General features: G+C 37.7%; 2 protein-coding genes across 2 annotated transcripts in view; one reads left to right on the top strand and one right to left on the bottom strand.

Moving 5' to 3' along the window:
- Positions 1-22,072, bottom strand: part of LOC662231 (cell growth regulator with RING finger domain protein 1) — a 172,925-nt gene that overhangs the window by 140,389 nt on the left and 10,464 nt on the right. The window lies entirely within an intron of this gene.
- The window catches only part of side-VII (sidestep VII), a 100,113-nt gene that overhangs the window by 68,132 nt on the left and 9,909 nt on the right, over positions 1-22,072 (top strand). The window contains exons 4-8 of the mRNA XM_968512.4: positions 11,123-11,233; positions 19,108-19,320; positions 19,870-20,021; positions 21,616-21,760; positions 21,902-22,032. Coding sequence (XP_973605.1) covers positions 11,123-11,233; positions 19,108-19,320; positions 19,870-20,021; positions 21,616-21,760; positions 21,902-22,032 — 752 coding nt within the window. The remainder of the gene's footprint in view (positions 1-11,122; positions 11,234-19,107; positions 19,321-19,869; positions 20,022-21,615; positions 21,761-21,901; positions 22,033-22,072) is intronic.

The following is a 22,072-nucleotide window of genomic DNA, read 5'->3' as shown; positions in this document are numbered from 1 at the left end:
CAATTCGATTTGGAATACTTTGACTTTAAATAGCGCTCTATTGACTCATTTCAAACTTTAAATGTCATTCGGAGTTGAAAGTGGGTAAATTCGGCCGACAAAGCTATAAAACAACTCCGAAGTATTCAACGAGACAAGAAGCCGAACGTTTGGTTTATGTTTGAAATTTTTATTGCGAAATTTGCACGAAGGGTTGCATTTAGATTGGCTTGGAGCGAGGCCAAGCGAGAATATCGTGTGTACACGATTATTACGTGAAGTGCAATTGCCAAAGACAGATAATGGCTTAATTGCTCGTGCACGCCAGGCTTGTCACTCACCTCGAGACCGGAAGAAATTACCGAGATAACTGCACCGATTCGAATCGTTATAACTAGTCTTTTTTAAATTTGGCGGTAGTTTTCCGCAGCTCGAGGCCGTAAACCCATGCATGCTAGCACGAGAGCAACTTATTACCCAAACAAAGAGCCCCTTAATGAGGTAGCGCAAAGACGATTTTCCTCGAAAACCTGCAAAATTCAGGTGGACATGGAAGTTTTCCAAAGGGACTTGTAAATTCAATCCCTTCGTCGCCTGACCCGGAAATCTAATTTAAAACAGGAAATGTGCTGTATAGCGCCGTGATTTCCTAAATTTTGTTTAGCATTGCTAAGGGGGCACCTAGCCCGGAAAAATCCGGCGACTAATCGGAACGACAAGCCATATCAAATTCGAATTTTGTTCCAATAATTTACTTCATGCTCTCGGAAAGAATCTCACAATTCGAGCCAAGCGATAAATCAAAGAGACGCCGTACACAGATACTTCCATCTTTGAGCAATGTCTGCAATCTTGACTTGTTGGCATGCTGACCTCGTATCGCATCTGATTCAATATTGACAAAATTGTAGCGGTCACACCAAGGCATTCTCCCTTCCTGTCTACCGACACAAAACTAACGCTGCATCAAAATTACACCACCTCCAAACCAAGAGCCATTGGTCCTCTAACCGAATTTTCGAGCTACAGTGTTAGAATTACGAGTGAACAAACCTCGGAAAAATCCATTAAACTATAAATAAAACAATCGATCAACTTTGAATCGAAAAACTTTCCACAAGATGGTTTCCTAGACGGAAGTCGAGTGCAATGCAACAAGTTAAAATGTTCGATGACGAGTAGATTTTTGAATGACCAAAAAAAAATCTCAGAACCTAAAATGTCAAGTGCCATGAAACCAGAAAAAAAAAGTTGTACGACAAGCAGTTTTAGCAATATTAATACATTTTTCCCGGAAATCACCCGAAAGCGCCACAGTTCCGCGTAAAATCGTCCGCACAAAAACCGCCAATTTTCGAGTTATGATGCTATGTATGTTGGAGTGATTTAAATAAAAAAGTGATTTTTCTTGTCATAGATAACGCATCGTTAAATTTAGCTGCAAACAATGGCCTAGTTAGGGCTTAGCCCCCGCTGTCTTAACTAATTCCGGACGTTGCAGATCATTAATTATAATTCTCCAGGTCCAACCCTTGGCTTAGTCTCAATTCAGAAAATTTCCATCGTGTCATTCGGGGTCACGTGCCCCGCGAAAATGTTTGTATCGGGTGAAGATCCGGCCTTAATTACTCAGTATTTTACACCAACAATTCCGGCAAATTTACGAGCCTTATGCATATTAAATAAAACCTCCACCAAAAGTGACGCTCTTTCCCTCGAGCCCGCACAGCTATTCATTCAAACGTTTGCATTTAAATTTTCCATTGGGTATTGCAGATGCTATCACAACGATCCGTCTTGTGCAAGGATACCCCTCTCTGTTTATTTTTATTATTACAACTACGTTAGGACCCGATTTATCTCTGAACACATCTCATTAACTAATCCAATCGTGTGACTTGCGCCGATAAAACCCCCAAGGGACGACCCAAACGGGCCGATCTGTCCCATTTTTTTTAATTAAATTTCATCCACCTTTAATTTGATTTATCGGGTTTTTCGACACGAGATTTTGGCCAAAGATTAGGCTAATTGTCACGCTTTTTCAACACGGAAGAGTCCCCTTACCAACGAGATAATTATTCGTAAATGTGTTTCTGATGGACGTTTGCTGTTTTTCGGATATTCATCGGCGCGACCAATCAACAAATGAATGATGGAGGAACATTCATTATTCAGAGCTTCGATCTAATTGCATGTCATAAAGATATTAACTACTGTGGCTATTTTTCCGTAATTAGACTTCCATTGCAATATCGGGCAATCGTCGATTTTTAATGCCAAAGTTCGGCGCAAAATTCTCGCCCAAATCCAGCGCTAATGGTCCAATTAAGACGTCTCTCGAATTCCTCGATGCTCGGCATAAAATGTTGACGTCCTTCGCCGCCGAAACAATCAAGGATAGTTAATTGGGCGAAGGAATGTGCAAGGTGAGGGTTGTTTGATGAAGAGATGGGTCCACGACTTGACCCTTCCGCCTCATGTCTCAAAGGAAGCATTTAATTGTCTCTCAGACCGAAAACTTTGAGTCCTTTGTTAGCAAGTCACTGGGAGAATAAAATTGTTTAGGAAAATAAATTCGCAACAATGTGAGACACACCTGCACGTTATCTCAAAAGAGCGCCCAGACAAGATTAATTACGTCCAAATGCAATTAAATGAATCATTCTTTCAACGTCCAATTAGATGGAGTCTAGACATTTTATTATTTCGAGTGCTTCGCTAACGAGTCTTGTAATAAAATAATTGCATGTTTAATCCGGAACTCGTTAGAAAAAACATGTTCTCTGCTGGGATTACGCATACATCTGTACCTCGTCTAATCCGTCCTTAAACGTTCGAAAAATGTATCTGTGCATGATGGTGGAGCATTCGGACGGGGATTTGCCCGGGAAATAAATTGTTAAAGTTTCCAAAAGACTTCTCCAAGATTTAGATATTTCGCAAATTGAAAATGTTTTATTATACATACGCCTTTTTGCATAAAATTACACATTTTTACGGTCGATACATTGAGCCGTCTCGCATTATTTACGGAAAGCTCATTACGTGGTGAATATTTCATGGGGAAAAATCCGACTTGTTGACAAAAACGGGACGCACATATTTATACAGCGCCAAAGTGCTGAATACAATACTAATCGAATTACAAACAAAATGTGTAATCCAATGCTTTCATGTCGGTAATTTCATAACATTATGATTGGAAATATTGGAGCAGCACGTACTTAAAACAGAAATTATGGTAATAACGCTGCATAGCAAGTCGAGACGCCCAGAATGGGGGTAACATTAGATTTTTCATTCTGTTGCGACCATTTCAAAGAGAACAATCGGTCCGGAATCAGCGTTGACATAATTTTATAACATTGTAGAACGTCTCGCTGAATTATTTTCCTTGGCAGTTTTCCGAGCAATTGTGAAGTTTATTGAAAAAGAAATATTTACTACAATATCCAGCATCGCTGTGTGTGATAACTTTGTGCACGGTGCCCCAGATCTAGCGAAAAATATTTACATTTGCAAGACGCTTGCATCAAATGAATCTTTTGCGAGCACTTCGAGTACTAAAAAATTAATTTGTATCAAAGTCCCGGCTCCGTAATTAGATAAAAACCTCTCATTTTTACCTTGGTAGTGTTTTCAATTTGAAATAAATTAAATGCGAGTCACGTCTCTAGTAGCTTGTTAAAAAGAAATATTTAATCTAAGTTGGAGACCGTACAATAGAGACAGAAGACATGAATTTATAATTAAAATACATGAATAAGTTGCCAACTGGCGGATTTTAATTAAGATTGTCGAAATTTTCGGCCCGACTTTGAAAAATGTGGGCGAGTGAATGGCTTCTTGCGAAATGGATCTAATTAACTCGATAATAACCCACAGTTGATAATTATTATCGCGGCGAGGAGACGTAATTAGGATATTTTCTGCTCGGTTAAACGGGCTTTTTGCTAAATCAGGTGGAGTTAACAACTTGTCATTTTCACTTGTAAAATTCGCTCAACATGGGCACTCAAATTGTGCCGGCTCCTCGTTCAATTAGTGCGCTCGTTAAGATTCGGTTTAACATACAGTGGAGGCCGGTTATAACGAACTATTTTTCAAGCACCGAAAATCTTTATAGCTCAATGTATTTTTTCTTATAAGGAACTTCCGGATATACCGAACTAAATTTGACTTGTTAAAAGCACCTACAACTTTAAAAAAATTATAAACCGACAATTATCATTAAAGAAATTTGTTTGCTTTCGTAAAATATTTAGTCAGTTTTTTGAGATCATACCGTATACAAATTTTCCTGATTTTGGATAATTTTTCTGACCTGTTGTATTAATTCCAGTTGCTAGTACTGCGTCAATGTTTCAAACAAATGTGTTTTTGAGTATTTTCAAACCGACACGCTTATATTAAAATCGTTATCAGCTTCAGACATTTTAATCAACCGATTGAGCTTAATTTCCATTTGTCACATTTCAGTGACAGCCAAATAACGTAAAAATTTCGTGCTTCCCGTAAATTGAGTCATTAACTTCCAGTTTTTCAAATGCAAAATGCCTGATTTAAAATGTTAAATTGTTGCATGATTCGAATAAATAAAATGTAAAATAATAATACCGCTCTGATTTATTCCTTATGTCTCGCTGATGGCTGTGAACCAGCACGCAAAATTTTTATTATTTTGTACGTAAATCGAGTTGCATTTTCCCGATGCGAGATAAAACATCTCCGAACTGCGCTGCACTCAGAAAACAAAGCCCTCGTTTTTCAGTAGATGTTTCGTCTAGTTACACTTTAGTAAAACCCAAAGCTACCGCACGCTCCTCGCAAAGTACACACCGCAAGCTCGAGCTTTAAACATTCCTCACATTTCGTTTTGTTTTCGTTCCTATACAATATATCACATAGCCGGAGCTAAGTTTTTGCTAGTTCGAATCGCAGATTTTTTAACTGTTGCGCGACGAGAGAAAAATTGAATTTCAAAACGGCTGGAAATTAACGAGCTACCTGCGCCGAATTTCAATGCGTGTATTAGGGAAAAAACTTCGATCACTCCCTCAGCGTGCAAAGCTTTGTCTATAAGTGCTTTTTTTACGACCAGAATTAATATCTCGGCGATTGACTTCGCTCGTAAAATGTGCACTTTTATATCTTCCGGTCTTAAGAGCGGCACGGGATGCAAAATCGAGACACTCTGCACTCGGATTTTATTCCCAAAGGCACGCAATTCGCTCCGTTTATGGAAAAAACAATAAAACTTAATAATAGTCATATAGCAGTGTCACAAGCTGGCGTAATTGCTTCGTTATTAGATAGCGAATTTCAACAAGTGATTTATGTTTGTTAATTTGATGCCATTTGACTCGTACCGACCGGAGGAATATACTGCCATGGGAAGAATTGAGACGAATCGGTTTTTCGAAATACAGTGGAGCCCGGTTGTAACGAACACACGTAAAAAAAGTTGGCATTATATGCTCGTAATTCCTTTTACTCACAGATAATGAGCAACTTTTCTTTACTTGTATAATAAACTACTATTTACAGTCAAGTATCTTTTGACAAACTTTGTTTTTGCCAAAATTAAGAAAGCTACTACATGGAGTGACACTGGAAAATAAAATTCGTTAGAATTTTAGATGCCAGGACGAAGTATATTTTATTTCTTTCGCTTAATTTTCCTTATTAAAATTGGAATCGCTTAGCTGAAATGGAAATGATCAAGAAGGCAATTTAATTATTTCGGCCGTATTTGAACTTGGGCGGAAGAGGTGTCTTGCCGTAAAATTAGAGGCCGTAATTTCTGTAAATGTAAAACAGAGGTGAATTTGTGTAAACAGCCCATTTGGGCCTCTCCTTCGATACCTTCCCTTGTCCATCCATCTCTTTTACGCCCTCGTAAAAGTGCAAAGTATCACCTTTCCTCCTCCATCTCGAAACCCAGCGAAACGTAGGTAAAATATGCGTGCGATGAGTGCGTGCTGGGTCCGACCCGTTATCATTTCTGCCCCATTAGTTATGTCAGTGAGTGAGTACACAATTACGTGTAAACATTTTCTTGTCGTTATGCAAGCAGCCGGCCATCGTCCTGCTCCAGCGAATAATTTATCCGTGGAATTACGCATCGTTGTCGCCTCTAATAGCATCCCATGTCACGGATAAGTTATGCCCTCTCGGCCTCTTATCGGCCACCGGCAACAATGCATATATCGATGGCCGACAAATCCAGCGCTTAACGAAGCAGAGGCAATACATGTCGAGTGAGCAAAGCTCGGAAACAATTGGACAATTGGCGTCTACCATGACTGCAGATGTATTTGTCAGCCGTGACCGAGCACAATGATTTGTTCGGAACACTGCAGGCGCTGATGCCGCCACCACAGGACCACTGGGTGGCGGCCGCCCACCGCAATGGAACAACACCCAACTCACTTATTCGCAACATTCGTTAGCGCAGATGGATAAGAGACCCCTTCCTGCATGTGAGGAGCGTAATTGGATTGGGGCCTATCTCCAGAGTGCCACTTTGCCAATTGTAAAACCCGGAGGCGAGCTTTCAAGAATCGACAAAGTTAACAGAAAACTGCTAATAACACTAACATAAAAGCAGATGTAGAGCTACGAAGGAGCAGGGAAACACTGAATAAATCCGATTTCAAAATTTGATGCAAAAATCAATGATCCAATGACCTTCATACCGACTTTTCTACACACTTTTTTAGAAATCAAAATAAATTATTCAGAAGCAACGCATGTACTTTTGTATGTAAACTTTAATAAACTGATGCAATAAATGGCAAAATAAAAATCAAGTTGTATTATTTCGAATGATTCGCCTGAAACTAGACAATAGCAAGATATTTTGAAAATTCACTTTAAAGTCCTAAAAAGATTGTTGGCAACTAGTTGAATAGAATATCGGCTTCGAATAGCAATTTTCCAAATTTATTATTGAGACCATTTGCATTGATGCGCAAATGATCCCATTACCATTAGCAACAATGCAATTTTGATGGCAAGTTGTAGCGAGACACGGCAAACAGCCTTTAGCTCAATTCATTTCTCCCCTTTCAACTGAGAATCAAGCCAGAGCTTAAACTGATATGACATGTAAATTACTATTATTAGAACGTTTCTGATATGTGGCACAATTCCTGAGAGAATAATTTATAATGTGGAAATTTGTTACGTCTAGCCATTTATTACACAGTATTATTACTGCCATCCAGGAGCAGTTTCAAAGGAAATGTTCACCACTGCGCTTACAACATTACGTCCCATTGAAAAAATAATCGCCTCAGTGCTATCAATAGGGAAAAACTTTCCATTATCTTAGTTAATTAATGTTCGTAATGTAAGACCGAAGCTCAGTTAGGTATCGGAAAAAGTCCGGGTTGTAACAGTAGATGAGCTTTTAGGTTCGAGCTCTTAAATAATTCTCTCCAGCTCATCAGGGAATGTGTACATTTCTGGTACATATCTTGTAATATATCTGGTGTAACAGCGTTCGCTCGTAAAGTATTACAGCAAACAGTAGGCTTCCCCGACTAATGGAGAAGTTCAAATTTTGGCCAATTTTTCCGTTTATTAATGAAGACAGACGACTCAAAGTTGTTTATGTCACGCGAATTTGTGTTTTGCGTCTGATCATCAGCATATAAAAGCGCACAATACAAGTGAATAAATAAATATAAATGTCGTGTAGAAACGATGTGATAAAAGCGGCAAAAACACACACGTTTCGTGACAAACATAGATAATAACGTTCAACGTCTGGTTCATAATTTTAAAAGTTAATTCTGTATCGATTCAAGCTCGCATGTTAAGCGTCCACTTGAAATTGAAATTTTTAAGCACCCGGTGCTGAAATTTTTCAAGTGAAGAACGCTTTGATATTCGATACAATGTGCTCGTATTGGGTTAATTAAAAATGTTGAGAAGGTTGCGATTTCAGTAATGACTAAGCGCCATTGTACACCGTAAACAAAGCAAATTATGTTAGTGGAGGTTTTTTCTTTTTGCGGCCATAAATTTCACACAACACGAAACGAATCGCGATACAATACAAATTATGAATAATATAGTAAGCGCTGAATTGGATTATGAATGGAAGAGCTAAATGAATTTCAAGTCCAGAATCCAATTACCCCGTTTTGCCGTGTTCCCTTGGTCAGTTAATGCGATATACAGTAGGCACAATGATAATTAGTCTCTCAGCTGTGAATCCATTTAGCGAGAGACCGAAATGGCATTGTAACTCCTCTCATCTAACTTCATGGATGAGCTTTACACCATCTCGATACTGAAATGCGCTGCTTACTCGGCCATTACTTTAAACAACAACCGGCTTCATCTCACTCTATGTCACCACTAACTAAATAAACCGGCTACATATTTAAATTAGGTTCGTGATTAAAACAACTAAAAGCCCCGTCGAAATATTACTCAAACTACTCCTTTTGTGACTAAACATCACACAAGGCAACAAAATTAAAATTAGAGAGCGTATTTCACATACAGAACACCTACACAAAAAAAAATTTTAAAAACATTCGTAACTCAAAAACTCAAGTCCTAGAGCAAAACGGCTTGGTTCAGCGTATTATTCAGTTTATTTTGTGTATAACACAATTTTTTTCACAATACTAGGTTACTGGAAAATTTATTTAAAACCTTATGTCAATTTGAAAAATGGTGGAGGCGCCGGGTTATTCACTAAAATTAGAGTAGTCATTTCATTCTGCACTAAAAAATCACAACAAAATATTGTCCTAGAAACAATTGACTCCAGTCCAGTGAGGGCTACTCACATAAATAATTAATAACGTGTGAGGAAAAAAATTGAGCGAGGGAAATGGGGCGGTATTTCACGTCCACTTTTCTCGGGGAAACAAGGCGATTTTTATTTAACAGTTTTTGCTCGGGTTGCTTTCGTGTTGTTTGGTTTTATCGATTTATGGTAAAGCTGCAAAGCCGGGCCGCTACTGCAATTAATACCCAACAAATACACAGACGATAGATAAATATGCTCATGCACTCGAGCTTTGTTATCAGGCTGAAAGCATCGCGTTCTCTTGACCACAGTGTTTGTGCTGGCACGTGACAAGTGTGAGCCGTCACGACGACCAAAAATTCAAAAAGGATGTTTTTTAAACAATAAATACTTTTTACGATAAGAAATAATTGTTGACCTGACCTGTTACATTAAAATTTCAAATTCGAGCCAGAAAATTGAAACACGGTTCTCATTGTTTTATTATTCCAAATTTGGTTCGATATGGAACCGGAAACCGCGTCATAAAATATGAGTGAGACTGTCACTCGCTACAAGCACATTCTCGTAGCCACTAAGTTTTCTTATTGTTCCCCGATTTTCCTAAATAGTTAATAAGTCCTCTACCGCGACATTGTATCGACGAAACTTTGAAAAATTCAGAGTGGTTCGAAATCATAAACAAAACTTGTTGAAAGTTGGGAAACGGCCGTTTAGCTTGTGATTTAATGAAAAGTTCGGCGTTTGCCAAACCAGGTAGACATGCGAGTTGATCGCTTTCCAACTTTAATATTCTTATAGGAATGAATATTAAGTTTGGTGCAACCGGCTCCAGCTTTGCGACAAAGGTAAGAAAACAAATATTTACGTAGCTTGGGGTGACTTACCCGTACCCTTTCACATGATTTAATTAACGCTATTCCATCGATTCAGCTGGCTCGCGATAAAAGTCCAACCCCGGGAATATCACATAAATTAAGTTCCGCGTTTACGAGTACGAAGATACGTTGCAATTAAAATGTTAATGTCAAGCATAAAACTGCAAGAGAGTAAACTGCAAAGCGTCGAAATTTATGCGCCGGCTCTGATAAATATGTATTTCAATTAGAAAAATGAATATGGAATAAATGTATGTACATCCGGTTGAAATATAGAGGAAATGGAGATGACCCGAAGCGTCAAACTGATTTTTCATAGTCGGACAGCATCACGACATGAATTTCCATCCACGCATCGCTAGATTGCAGTGCGGGCTCAAACCACACTTGGCGGTTCGTTAGCCAATTAAATTGCTTTCAATCGTACCAGAGCTGTCAACCGACGTTTTATTCGACATTACATCGACTGCTAATTACCAAGAACCAAGCGAGGACTCGAAACACACCGACAGTTATTTAAATTGACACGCCAAGACTGCCGCAGAGGTGCGAATTGCAACAAAACCACAATTTTTCACGCTCCAACAACTTATTTTACAACCTTCCTTATTCTTTGAGATTATTTTGTACACATTCTGTATGTAGCAAAAAGCCAAATGAAAGGATAAAAAACATAAAATTCGAACTTTTTTAGACAAAGGACTGGTTTAATGGGGGTTGAAAGAGGCGACGCAGTCGCTAAGTATTCTGCAAGTTTACGATGACCTCTGGTCTTTTATAATGCAGGAGCAGGAAAAGCTTCAGACAATAGCTTTTCCAGCAAGGGTGGAATATTCAAAATTTTAAGCCGGATCGGTGTCTACAAGCGCCCGAATTCGAATTATGGGCTTAAAAATGTCGGAAAATATTTTCGGTGCCAAGAGAACAATCCAAAATAAATATTCATTTGTGATTTCGTGTCGTGTTTTTATCCGTTTAACAATAAAGTGCAATTTCGCCGAAATGACAGCTACAATCTGCAGGCGCTCGAATAAGATAAAATTTCAAGCGCATTTATAGATTGTAGCTGAAGGGAAATTAATGTGTTCCGTTGTAAAGTGCTGTGCACACCGACTTTGCCATTTCCTACTCGCCGTTATTGTGCAGCAAATGATTTTAATTCTGTTTATTCGGGAAGTTATTTGCTTGCGTAATGAGATTAAATTTCAATTAAATCGGACAGGGTTGGTTTCCCCCCGAAAAAATCCCATTGAGTCGTCAGTGATGATTCCATCGACATGCAAGTGCAATAATCAAGGCAGTTTTCACTCAATCACGCATCTTGTAAAAATGCTTTAGCCTCATTATGTCAGAGAGAGGAACACGCCATTCGGTCATAACTCTCAATTATTCCCCCAGATCTTTATTCAAAACGGCACGAAAATTACCACTGCACATCTCCTTGATTTATAAGCGGGAAAAATAATTAATTCGCAGTCGTTTGTTCCAGTGCCCCCGCAAAAAATCGTCATCACCAACGAGTCGGGGGCGCAGCTGGAGTCCGTGGTGGGGCCCTTTCCCGAGGGCGCCTCCTTCACGCTGCGCTGTGACGTCTTTGGAGGTAAGTACTTCACGAAACAGATGTTTTTGAGACGAAATATGGTTGACACAACCAACAAACCATTTAAAAGAAAACGAATGGTCCCAATTTTCGCACAATTGCTGTGTTGGTAGTTTGCAGTGCCAAAATCTAGAGTAGTCGAGAAGAGTCTCCCTGGGGCTATCCGTCAATGCTGCCAACTCCAGAGACTAGTTCTAAACTTTTCTATTTAGGCGTTTTAAAGCGGCGACGCGAAATAAATGAGAGAGTCGGCGACTTCACAATGCAACGAAAACAAATTGTTTAATAATAAAGTGAAAACAGAGAAAAAACCTTCAAAGAATTTAATCTCAAATGCTTCTGATTCGGAATTCCTTAATTGTATTTGCTTTAAAGGCAAATATCTGATGTTCCTTCGAGTACGGTTTTAATCTACGGCCGTCGAATTATTGAAAATAAATTCGTCGGAAAACAGCCGAGCATGAAAAACAGGACTTTGGTGGTGGAAAACGCTCGAGTGATGTTTTATTCAGTTATGTAAGCAACTCGATGTGATACCCATATGTAATGCAAACTTTTCGTTTGCTTGCAAAAAAAGCCAAAAAACAATGTTTATGCAAAATCGCGCAATTACCGCAAGAAAGAAGCAATATGCCAGTCGTAAATGAAAGAATGTAGAGACATAAAAGACCATTGATGGCGTTGATTTAATATCCGGCTTTAATGCTAAAGGTGTAAAGTCGACCAGGGACGCCAGATTTATGATTATGACAATCCGGTCGTTCTTCTCCACCTTCTTTATAACTACTTAATTATTAATTGTGGAACGCTACACTCCGGAATCTCATTTCTAGTGCATTATTTCAACACTGCACCCGGAACTAAATTTACGGCCCAATATTCGGCTCAAGTTTGCTCAATTAATTCCGCAGACTATTCACAAACTTTGCCATTTTTCGGACATCACACCTGCATTCCATAATTCGATTAATATCTCTGCAGCAGCCGTAACAATGATCGTTAGCATTGTTAATGTATGTCACGAAATGACGTGTCAACAATCAACAATGTCGTAAAATCTGCGCAGTTTCCACAAACAGAAGTAGTTTCCGTCGTGTGTTTATGACTGGAAGGTTTCCAGCACTGCTTTTCAACATATTAACAAAAACAGTATCACTTTGTTTACTCCTTCAACGCACCTATTCATGTTCGCAGTTCTTTGTAAAATTAAAAAAATTAAAAAAGTGAGACAAAGGAGACGGCAATGCTGCAAAGCAGACTGGAAGCAGTAAAGTACACCACACCCCCAATGAAAAATTGTGCAATTTATTAAGTTTCTTAAAATAAATAAGCACATGTAAAAACTATCCTGGCACATCTACCATTTTTGAAATACAAGATAGACAAATAACCCTTTTAAAAAACAATATGTTTTAAAGGTGAGATGCTTCAAATTCAAAAAATTAATATATTCCTTTGATTAGTCCATAACGTACCCATTTGATGTTTGCCCTTCTATTCAGATTAAAAAAAAATTAAAGTTGACAAAGAGAAATACGCAGTGTTGTAAAGTTGGCTCAAAACAAATTATTTTTATGTATCTTACTGATAAAAATTTTCAAAAAACAAAAATAATAGAATGATTGTTCAAATAAAATTATCTATCCCGGCGCATCCACCATTTTTTTAAAAGAGCAACTAGGCCGAAATTTGTTTAGAAAAATCATTCAAATGTTAGGTGCTTCAAATTTACGAAAAAAATATATGTTTACAAATATTTTATTTGTTGTTTTTAATAAAAAATGTTTGAGCTGCAGGTAAAAGTCAGTCTCGCTGTCAGTCGGATCAAAACATTTCGCTCTGAACAGTAAATATTTACGATTTAGCAAAAAAGTGATGAGTTGTGTTGAGAGTCGCCCAATTTGCCCAATTCCAAATAAAATAAACACAAATTTAATCCTCTTGGGTGGCCGTAAGCAAACAAAAACATTTTTTAAATGATGGCGAGTGAAAAACCATTCGATTTGTGTGAAATCAGTGTGACAGTGTGTCTCGTCACGTCGCCAACACACGCGCCTTACAAAAGGAATTTAAATTGCACAATTTTCCCGGCCATTTATATCGCAGCTGCTAAAAGTCTTTAAGAAAGAACATTATCCGGAATATGTGAGTGTAATTTTTCATTTTGTAATTTTATAGGTGGCCGACATTTCCGCAGGATAAACTTTAAATTATTCCTCTCGCTTTTAAGGAAAATTAGTATTTCACAACGTTATAGTGTATGAGGCAACGGAATTAACTCCACGTTATAAATTCGCTTGATAACTTTACATAATTTAGCGCTGCATTTGCACTTTTAATTTCCTCCAAACGGAAAAATCCTTGTTGTATCGGATTTCTTTAAAGTTGGGCCGGGGGCTGCAATCTTGGGGTTTGATATATTAAGAGCGCTGCTTTATCGCAGAGCTGTTTTCAACAGAAATTTATAACCGGACGGTTAAATCATTCGAGAATTGTTAATTTATTGCCAAGGTTCACATACACTCTGCCGGAAACAATCACCATTTGTTTCGTTTTATTTTGGAAATTCTCTTTGTGCAAATGATTCGATCAAGTTAGACAAATGCAAGAAAAACACCACAACATATTCGGGAAAATATTTGCTTTCGCGTCGAAAACTTCAGCAACTTATGAGATGGCTCGAACGTCATAAGTTAACAAAACGGAATTCTCTTCCCGATGACAAGTTGGTTCAATTTGTGTTTGAGAAGTCTTATTCTCGAAGTTAAATCGACATCCGGAAAGTATTAAAGAAAATGTACTCAATTTTCGTCCGCGAAAGCGGATTCGGGACAAATATTTAGTGGAAAAAGGTGAATAAATGGCAACTGTTGCAAACTGTAATCCTTGTAGACGACGAAAAATAATCTGTCATCTGCCTAGAACCAAGAGCGCGAACTTATTTTCCACTGCGGAGATTTCCAAACTGTTTTATTTTTAATTTCGCTTTTTTTATCTGTCATAAAACCTAAAGACGTGCATAAGACTTAAAAAATGTCGAGAGACGCGCAAACAAGTCCTAAATTAAAAGCACAAATGACTGATTAAAGTTTAAGATAATGCGGGAGTAAATCTCCCCAGAGGCGTTTGGGTAAAGTGGCTGAGCTGCCAGTGGCCCAGGGACCGGAGCCCTCCTGGCCCATAATTCCAAAACTTAGCATCCAGATTACTCCCGAGACTAATGAGAGAACAAAACAACGATGTTAATCAGTCAGCCATTGCAAAAGATGTGTTCTTTGTGAATGCCATTTCGGTGAAAAGTTTCCCCAACTTCGAGCTCCGGTTTCACCCAACTTTGAACAATCGAGATTTTATATTTGCTTTTATTGCAAGGATTGATTCTACACTGATGTTTGCTAGCCCAGCTGCTCAGATTATTTTTTACGCCGGCCTTTACACTAACCAACATCAAAAGTCGCAACATAAGTTAAAAAAAAAATAAAACTTCCAAAAAAACTTGTAATTTTAGCCTGTTCTGGCAAATGTATACGACAGCAATAGTAACGTCATTTTGACCATAACTGCTAACTTAAGAAAAGCGCAACGTGAATTTTTGGCTTTTAGAGAAAATTAATTACAAACCGTTTAAACAAGTTTGAAAACGGGGCTAAATGAGGTCAGTGTATGCTCTCGAGTTGGCTTGTGAACAATTTATTGCATATTTAGTTCGAAACTTTGCAGACGTGCACAATATGAAGTTATAAAATACATCAGATGTGTATGTTCATGGTCCCCGGTGTAAAATTTTATTATTTTCCTGTTACAGCAGTAAATCCGTGTGTATCATTTTGTTTCATCAAACGTGTCGTATTACGTTATTTTTACAAACAATTTATTTAATTGTACAATTCGAACAATGTCAACAATAATAAACACAGTTTGTTTTAAAACTCTCGTTGCTTTATTATTTTGGTTGAAATTTTAATTGCACTAATTTCCGATACGCATGCAGTAAAATTGAACAAACATTAAACACTTGTATTTTTCGGAATTGTTTCCATGAAATATTCACGTTTCCGGTCACACAATAATATCATTTTTACAAACCTATCATTGATAAATCTTCCAACAAAAATATGCATCTAATAAAATTAGTTTGTATTAACAGACACCATCACAGAAACAACCCTGTAAAAGTAGTTAAAATTGCAGTGTCTATCCAGACGCATTAAGTGCTTTAGATTGACAAAATTAAACAAATCACTTTGTTTACTTTTTCGACTAGATGCATTCTTGTTTACAGTTCTCTTGAAAAAAAAAATGTGCTGAAAAATTTAAAAGCAAGTGCGGTTTACTCACTTATTTAAATTTTCGAGCGACAAAATAAAAAAATTGCCTAATTTACTGAAAATTTTACATATAGTAAAACATTTGCCTGGCGCATCCACCATTTTTAACCCTTTAAACATAATTGTGTTAAATGTTAGATGCCTTAAATTTGCAAAAGCAAGTGTATCACCTTAGAATATTTTGAAGAAACCTAAAGAAGACAAAGACATGCAAAACTGAATAACTGACGAAGAACCTGGATCTCACTGCATTAAGTTCTCCAATAATAAAAATTCAAAATATCGGGTCACAGGAAATACCATTTTCCCGAGCCTATCATTGACAAATCCCCCCGACAAAAATAAACCCCTGAAAGACCTCTAATAAAATTAGAGTCTGTATTTTTATCACACGCCATTCATCACAGAAGCATCCCCGTGAAAGTGCTTGATATTGGATGGAACACCTGTAGCGTGCGCGCACGGCGGTCCATTCCCATTACCTAGAGTTATGCGCAATAAGATATAAAACAAACATGAGATCCCTTCGTGGAATATTAAACACTTTTCCGATTCTTGACTCTGTGCTAATCGAAATGTCCAAAAGCGCCACAAGCAACAGTTGATTAGCTCGTCCTCGATAAGCGAAATGAAGAGTAAAACATTTCTCATACTCCCGTTTACATTGCAATCCCTGTGTGCATTTTAACAATGACTGGTGTTTGTTCGCATCGACTGCCGCAATTGCGAAGATTATATCTGCATTCGAGCACTCTGGAGAGCATTTACACTGTTTTACTCAAATTACAACTGTCTCTACTGCATGAAGAAAAACCTAAATAATATTAATCAAATCTAATTGTGTCTAGCAAAAGTGCATTTAGCCGCAAACTTAAATCTATTCTTTACTTTGAAACAAAGCTTTTCAAAACTCTCAAATGAAATACCAAAGTGAATTACGGTTGCGAGCTTTGAATCAAAATTTATTTTTAACGAAATTGTTAGTTTGTTGTGGCAGTCCCATTCGGTTAATTAGTCCAAACAGACAAACATGTATTAATCCCGATATTACAAGGACTAATGACGACATGTTTAAACTCTTGTTAATAAACAATTAAAAGGAAATAAAGTGATAATTATAACTTAACTAGGTGTCAAGTTGGACATATTAAATTACGATAGCTGGAACACTCGATAGTGGTAAATAAAATTAGTGAACTACTAAATCTGAAAAATGTGGTCGGCCTCTGGAGTGCATTCTGTTTTCGACTCTGTCGGAAAAAGGCACAATAAAGCTAAATTGCACATCGTCATAATTTTATTAGTCATCAAACTTTTATAAAGATCTCGATGTTCATTGGTACTTAAGTTGCAGGTTTGCGGTTTACGGCCCATAACCCAAATGCTTATTGAACTAGAAAAAACCTGGCAACTAAAACTTTAATTTGCCACTTTTTTCATCGAAATCGAGTTATTTTTTTGACACTGCGCTAAACCATAAAGCCGAAATACATAAACTCGTTTTTATGTATCCGGATAGATTTACATGTTTATGACAGCAGGTATCTGAATAAGCACGAATCGTATTTGGTAAAATATATTTCATACAAATCGATTGAATGGGTTTTTTCGTGTCAAACCAGTCGTCGACAATGAATTGCGAGTGTAATGCCTCCACACGGTGTAATAATGAATTATTCTTTTATGATTATTAAAGCGTAGTAAAAATGCGTTTTTTAACATCGCGTAAAAATCCTTTATGTTGTGCCGACTCGGGCTTTTATCTTTTTAACAGTCGCGCCGGAATGGCCGTCATCAAGAATTTTGAAAGCTTGGCATTTCGCCGTGTTATAAAAATAAAAACTGTTTAAATATTACCAGCGACAATAGAAATACATTTAGTTTTCACTGCATAATTTATCCGTATTTTCGAAAGAAACGCCTGAATAAAATATGCACTGTCCAACCCCCAATTTAGAAAGTGGTAAAAGTGTCGATAAAACTTTTATAAACGTATCTGAGACAATCACTTTTATGAAGTTCGAACCCACACATATCCGAAAGCCCGTCAATAAATTATCCATCAGACGTAAACTTTGCTTCACTTAACCAAATCACAAATCGGAATTAACATAACAATGCTTGCTATAATTCCCCTGGTTGAATAAATTAAAACCAATTTGATGCAGAGCAAATTTACCATCGAACTGTTTACAGCACCGCTGATTATCATTTCAATAATTTCTTCGCCCTGGAACTTTTTACAACTCGTCCGATTTATTATTTAGCACTGCGGCAGATTTTTTACAAGACACGTTAAAACACCTGAAGCTCGTAATAAAAGTTTCAAGATGATGCAGAGAAAACGCTGCAAAGTTCGAATCGAAAAAATTAAAACTTTGCGTGTCCTGGAATAATTGCTCCTATTTATTTCGCCACTTATCGGAAAAGCATTACACACAAATTATCACCGCCAGGTGTTCCAGCCAAAGCAACGAATATTTTATTTTTGAATTTTGTGTTGAAAAATTCCAATTAATTCCAAACGATATAAAAACCTCCCGTCTACGTGATAAATTCTCCAATTAATTTTTCGGCTGCAACGACTGTTTCCAATGGATTACGCTGATTAAAATAATGATTAGATTCAAAGTAATGAATCCAAACAATCTATCTCCAATAATCTCAAGTTTTTGCTGGATTAACAGATGAATCGATTAGATAAGACAAACCAACTCCCTTTTTTACACGTCTCAAGCTTAGCTCGCTCCTCTAGCAAAATGTAAAGCTGGAATTGCTTTAATCCTCTTCTCAAAATTGAAAAGTACACAATTAACTAATAACAGAGTTTGAGATAAAAAAGAGCCATTTTGTAAATGTTAATTAAAACACTCGGTGCCACTTTTAATTCATTTTGTTAAACTTTCCAACAGTGTAACGTCGCTAAATTGGTTTTTCATCGATGCCGTTTTATCAGCAGATAAAGTAGTTCTGCTCTACTCACCAATAGATAAAGTAAATCAAATATACAAAAAAAAACACCCGGCGCCTCCACCATTTTTCAAGCCAAAATAATTTTTTAAATTAAATTCTAGAATAATCTAGAGTTATGTGATACGTAAAATAGACCGTAGAATACATTGGTACAAACTGTTTTGCTCTAGAACTTTCAGTTTTCATGTAATAATTTTTTTAACTGGTGCTTAATAGTCGTTTTTGACACCAGGCCAGGTCAGATCAAACTATACCTTTTAAATATTTTTCTAAAATTCTTAGTTTTTGTGTTATATTTGTTTACAGCGTGTTTTCATCAAAAACTCAAATAATTCTAAAAACTAAGCAGAATCGACCAATGCTGTCGTAATACAAAATCGTCTGTAATAATATCTTCAAATCGTTGGCACAACCTATATGCTACTTTTATGATTTTCGGATTTAACTTTAACTTTATAATTCAATTTTTTGGACAGAAATAAGCACATACATTAACTGATGCTGGTTTTAGCCACATTTTGCGTCATTTTAGTGAACATGTGTGCTAAGAGACGTCTTAAATTTGTTTTGCAGCCAAGCCTCTCCCTAGTGTGACATGGTTCCGTAACGATGTGGTGGTGAGCAACGTCAGTGTGGCTTTACCACGAGCTGGAACGACGCACGTTCGTAGCGAGTTGCGGATAACAGGTCTGGGACGTCGCGACGTCCACTCCGAACTCACCTGTCAGGCGTCCAATAATCCGAAAACACCCCCTCTTGCCTCCACCCTCCACGTAGACATGAATTGTAAGTAGACTGCTATTGACAGCTCGACCGCATATTACTATTGTATTATAATATCCCGCAGCGCTGTAGCCCTATTTACAATTAACTAGACATTCTATAAAAATAAAGGGCGGGATTAACCCACGTTGTGTACAAGTCTGGCTTTATTTTATTAAGGATGGCGAAAATAAGTTTCAGTTGCACAAACAAAGTTAACCGAGTTAGGAGGAGGTGGCTTGCCGGTTTATTTGTGTACACAGTGCCCTTTTTATGGCTCTTATGTTTGCTCGGTGACAAAGTGTCACCTTATAATGTAATTTTTCGCGAGTTAAATAAACTTAAACAAACACATCGCTCGATGCCTTTTCGCGTTTATCTTTTAAAAAATGGCGAACTTTTAATCCCTCGATTCTTTTGAAAAGTTCTCATAATTCATTTAGAAGTCGAGGGATTCATCAAGATCCGCTTCGAAAAATAAATATCGCCCAACAAACAATCCGTCTGATGAAAATCTCTCATTCTTTTCATACAAAGACTTGAGTTTTGAGACTTGGTGTGCTTTTATTGCAGTCGGTCCGCTCGATGTCAAGATCCTGGGAGCCAACCAGCCGCTTTCCGCCGGAAGGAGATACGATTTGCTGTGTCAGAGTTCCGGGTCAAGACCTCCGGCCAGCATCACCTGGTGGAGGAACGGGCAGCGGCTCGAAGGGGCCAAAAAGACGGTAAAACCCCACTAATTACACGAATTATTTATTCGAGCGATTCTCCCCTCGCGGTTATTGTATTGTTATGATTATTTCACGAATATTATGCAAAATGTGCCGCGAAGGAGAACCGAAATTAACGATAACACCGAACATAAACTTTAAATTAATTAAAGAGCAATCAACAAAGCGAAATATGCCGGAGGCGCATCTGCTGCCGACATAATTCGAACAGTTACGGTCCTAGGTAGAAAAGTTACCCCGATAATTGTATTCTTAAACACATCAGCGGCAATTAGGCCAAAAACGCGCTCTCAGAGACACGCACGAACGCACGAAAGAAAAAGCCGAAACAAAAAATTTATATTAACATAATTGGATTCCCGAGTTATTTTAAATAAGAGTTTCGCGGCGTTGTCTTCCGTAATAAGAAAGTTACGAAACATTAGAAATTCATGAATTTTAAGGTGGCGTCCACAAAATATTTATTTTTTTAAATCGGGCGGAGAACTGAAAAGTGATTTTTTGACGTGTCGACAAAACTTGCTGTCTGTTTGAAAACAGTATCGAACGTGACGTCCCAAAAAGAAGAAGGGGCCGCATTTAGATCCCGACAGGAGACACTCTGCCTTGAATGCTCTTGGATTCCTATCAAACCTGCATAAAAATTCCGCTGCACATTTCCTCCGGCTTTGGTTATTTTCTATGTTTGTAGCATTTTATGCAAGGTTTGACATTAATTCATACTAAAGTCTCCCGGGTGTTTAAAATCTCTCATTATACGGAATATGATGCAGAACGTCTCATTTATATGCATTGGATATTTTCTCTAACTGGATTCTGTGACTACTTTAATGGTGGAACCTTTTACAATATTAATATTCCGATGCGGTACGAGATTTTGTTACGGGGCTTTATTGATTGATATTCCTAACAGATTTGACTGAAAGCTACGGTTTATTGTTATTGCAGCGTATACAAAACGCCGAATTATTTTTCCATTTTATAAAACCTGTCTGAAATATTACACTTGAGTGATTAGACTCGAGCTATACACTAGATTTTTTCCAGGTCTATTGTCCCCCAGTTGCAATCATCATTTATTAAATTTCTGTTTGGCGGTTTCGTGAACACAATGGAAACCGAGCTTGTTTTTTCCAAATTTGCACACAGTTTTATTGTGCAGAGGTGAATCCGAATCGTTTGATTTAATCTCGCGCAGCTTTGTTATTGAATAGAGTTTCACCGCTGGAGCGTTCTTCGCATTTCGCTAATTATACAAAAAGATCAATGTTTGGATTTACAAAAAAATGTACTAGGAGCAAGTCCTCCCCCAGTTATTGATTTTTCGAAAAAACCTTTGGCCTATCGATGGCTTTGTAGCCTGCCCTGTCCCTAATTGCCGCCGGCCTATCCATTGACATCCTCCTTCCGGTAACAAATGATGCGTCTCGGAAGTTCGACACAACAAGTTACTTAAACCGTAAACTCGTCGTTTAAGTGAAAAAGTCGTTGAACATGATGTAATATATCATGTTAACACGTACAATTTATAAACATGGAGTGACACTTCAACATACACTTACTAACAAGATGCATATATTTGTTTCAGACGTCCAACGACGGCAACACAACCACCAGCACTTTATCATTTGTACCGAGAAAAGAGGATGACGGAAAATATCTATCATGCAGAGCCGAAAACAAAATGATGTCTACAGACAGACTCGAGGATAAATGGAAATTAGAAATACACTGTGAGCTTGCTTCATCAAATTTCTTTTGCGTAAACACTTTAATTGGGCCGAAAAGCCTGTTTGTCTATTCCTCGAAATTCATATTCGACTAAACGACAATTTCCGGCCATTATCCGGGCGTAATTAGAACTGGTGTTCCAGATACCCCCGAGGCGAAGATAATTCTGGGCACTTCGCTCAATCCGGATTCCATTCGGGAAGGAACAGACGTCTATTTTGACTGCGTCATCAACGCACATCCTCCCGTCTACAAAGTCGAGTGGAAACACAACGTAAGTTTCCACGCAGCTAACAGCAAAAGTTCTGAGTTTT

This window comes from Tribolium castaneum, chromosome 3 (assembly GCF_031307605.1).
Source record: "Tribolium castaneum strain GA2 chromosome 3, icTriCast1.1, whole genome shotgun sequence".
Classification (NCBI taxonomy): domain Eukaryota; kingdom Metazoa; phylum Arthropoda; class Insecta; order Coleoptera; family Tenebrionidae; genus Tribolium; species Tribolium castaneum.
This window is presented reverse-complemented; position numbering and strand designations above follow the sequence as displayed.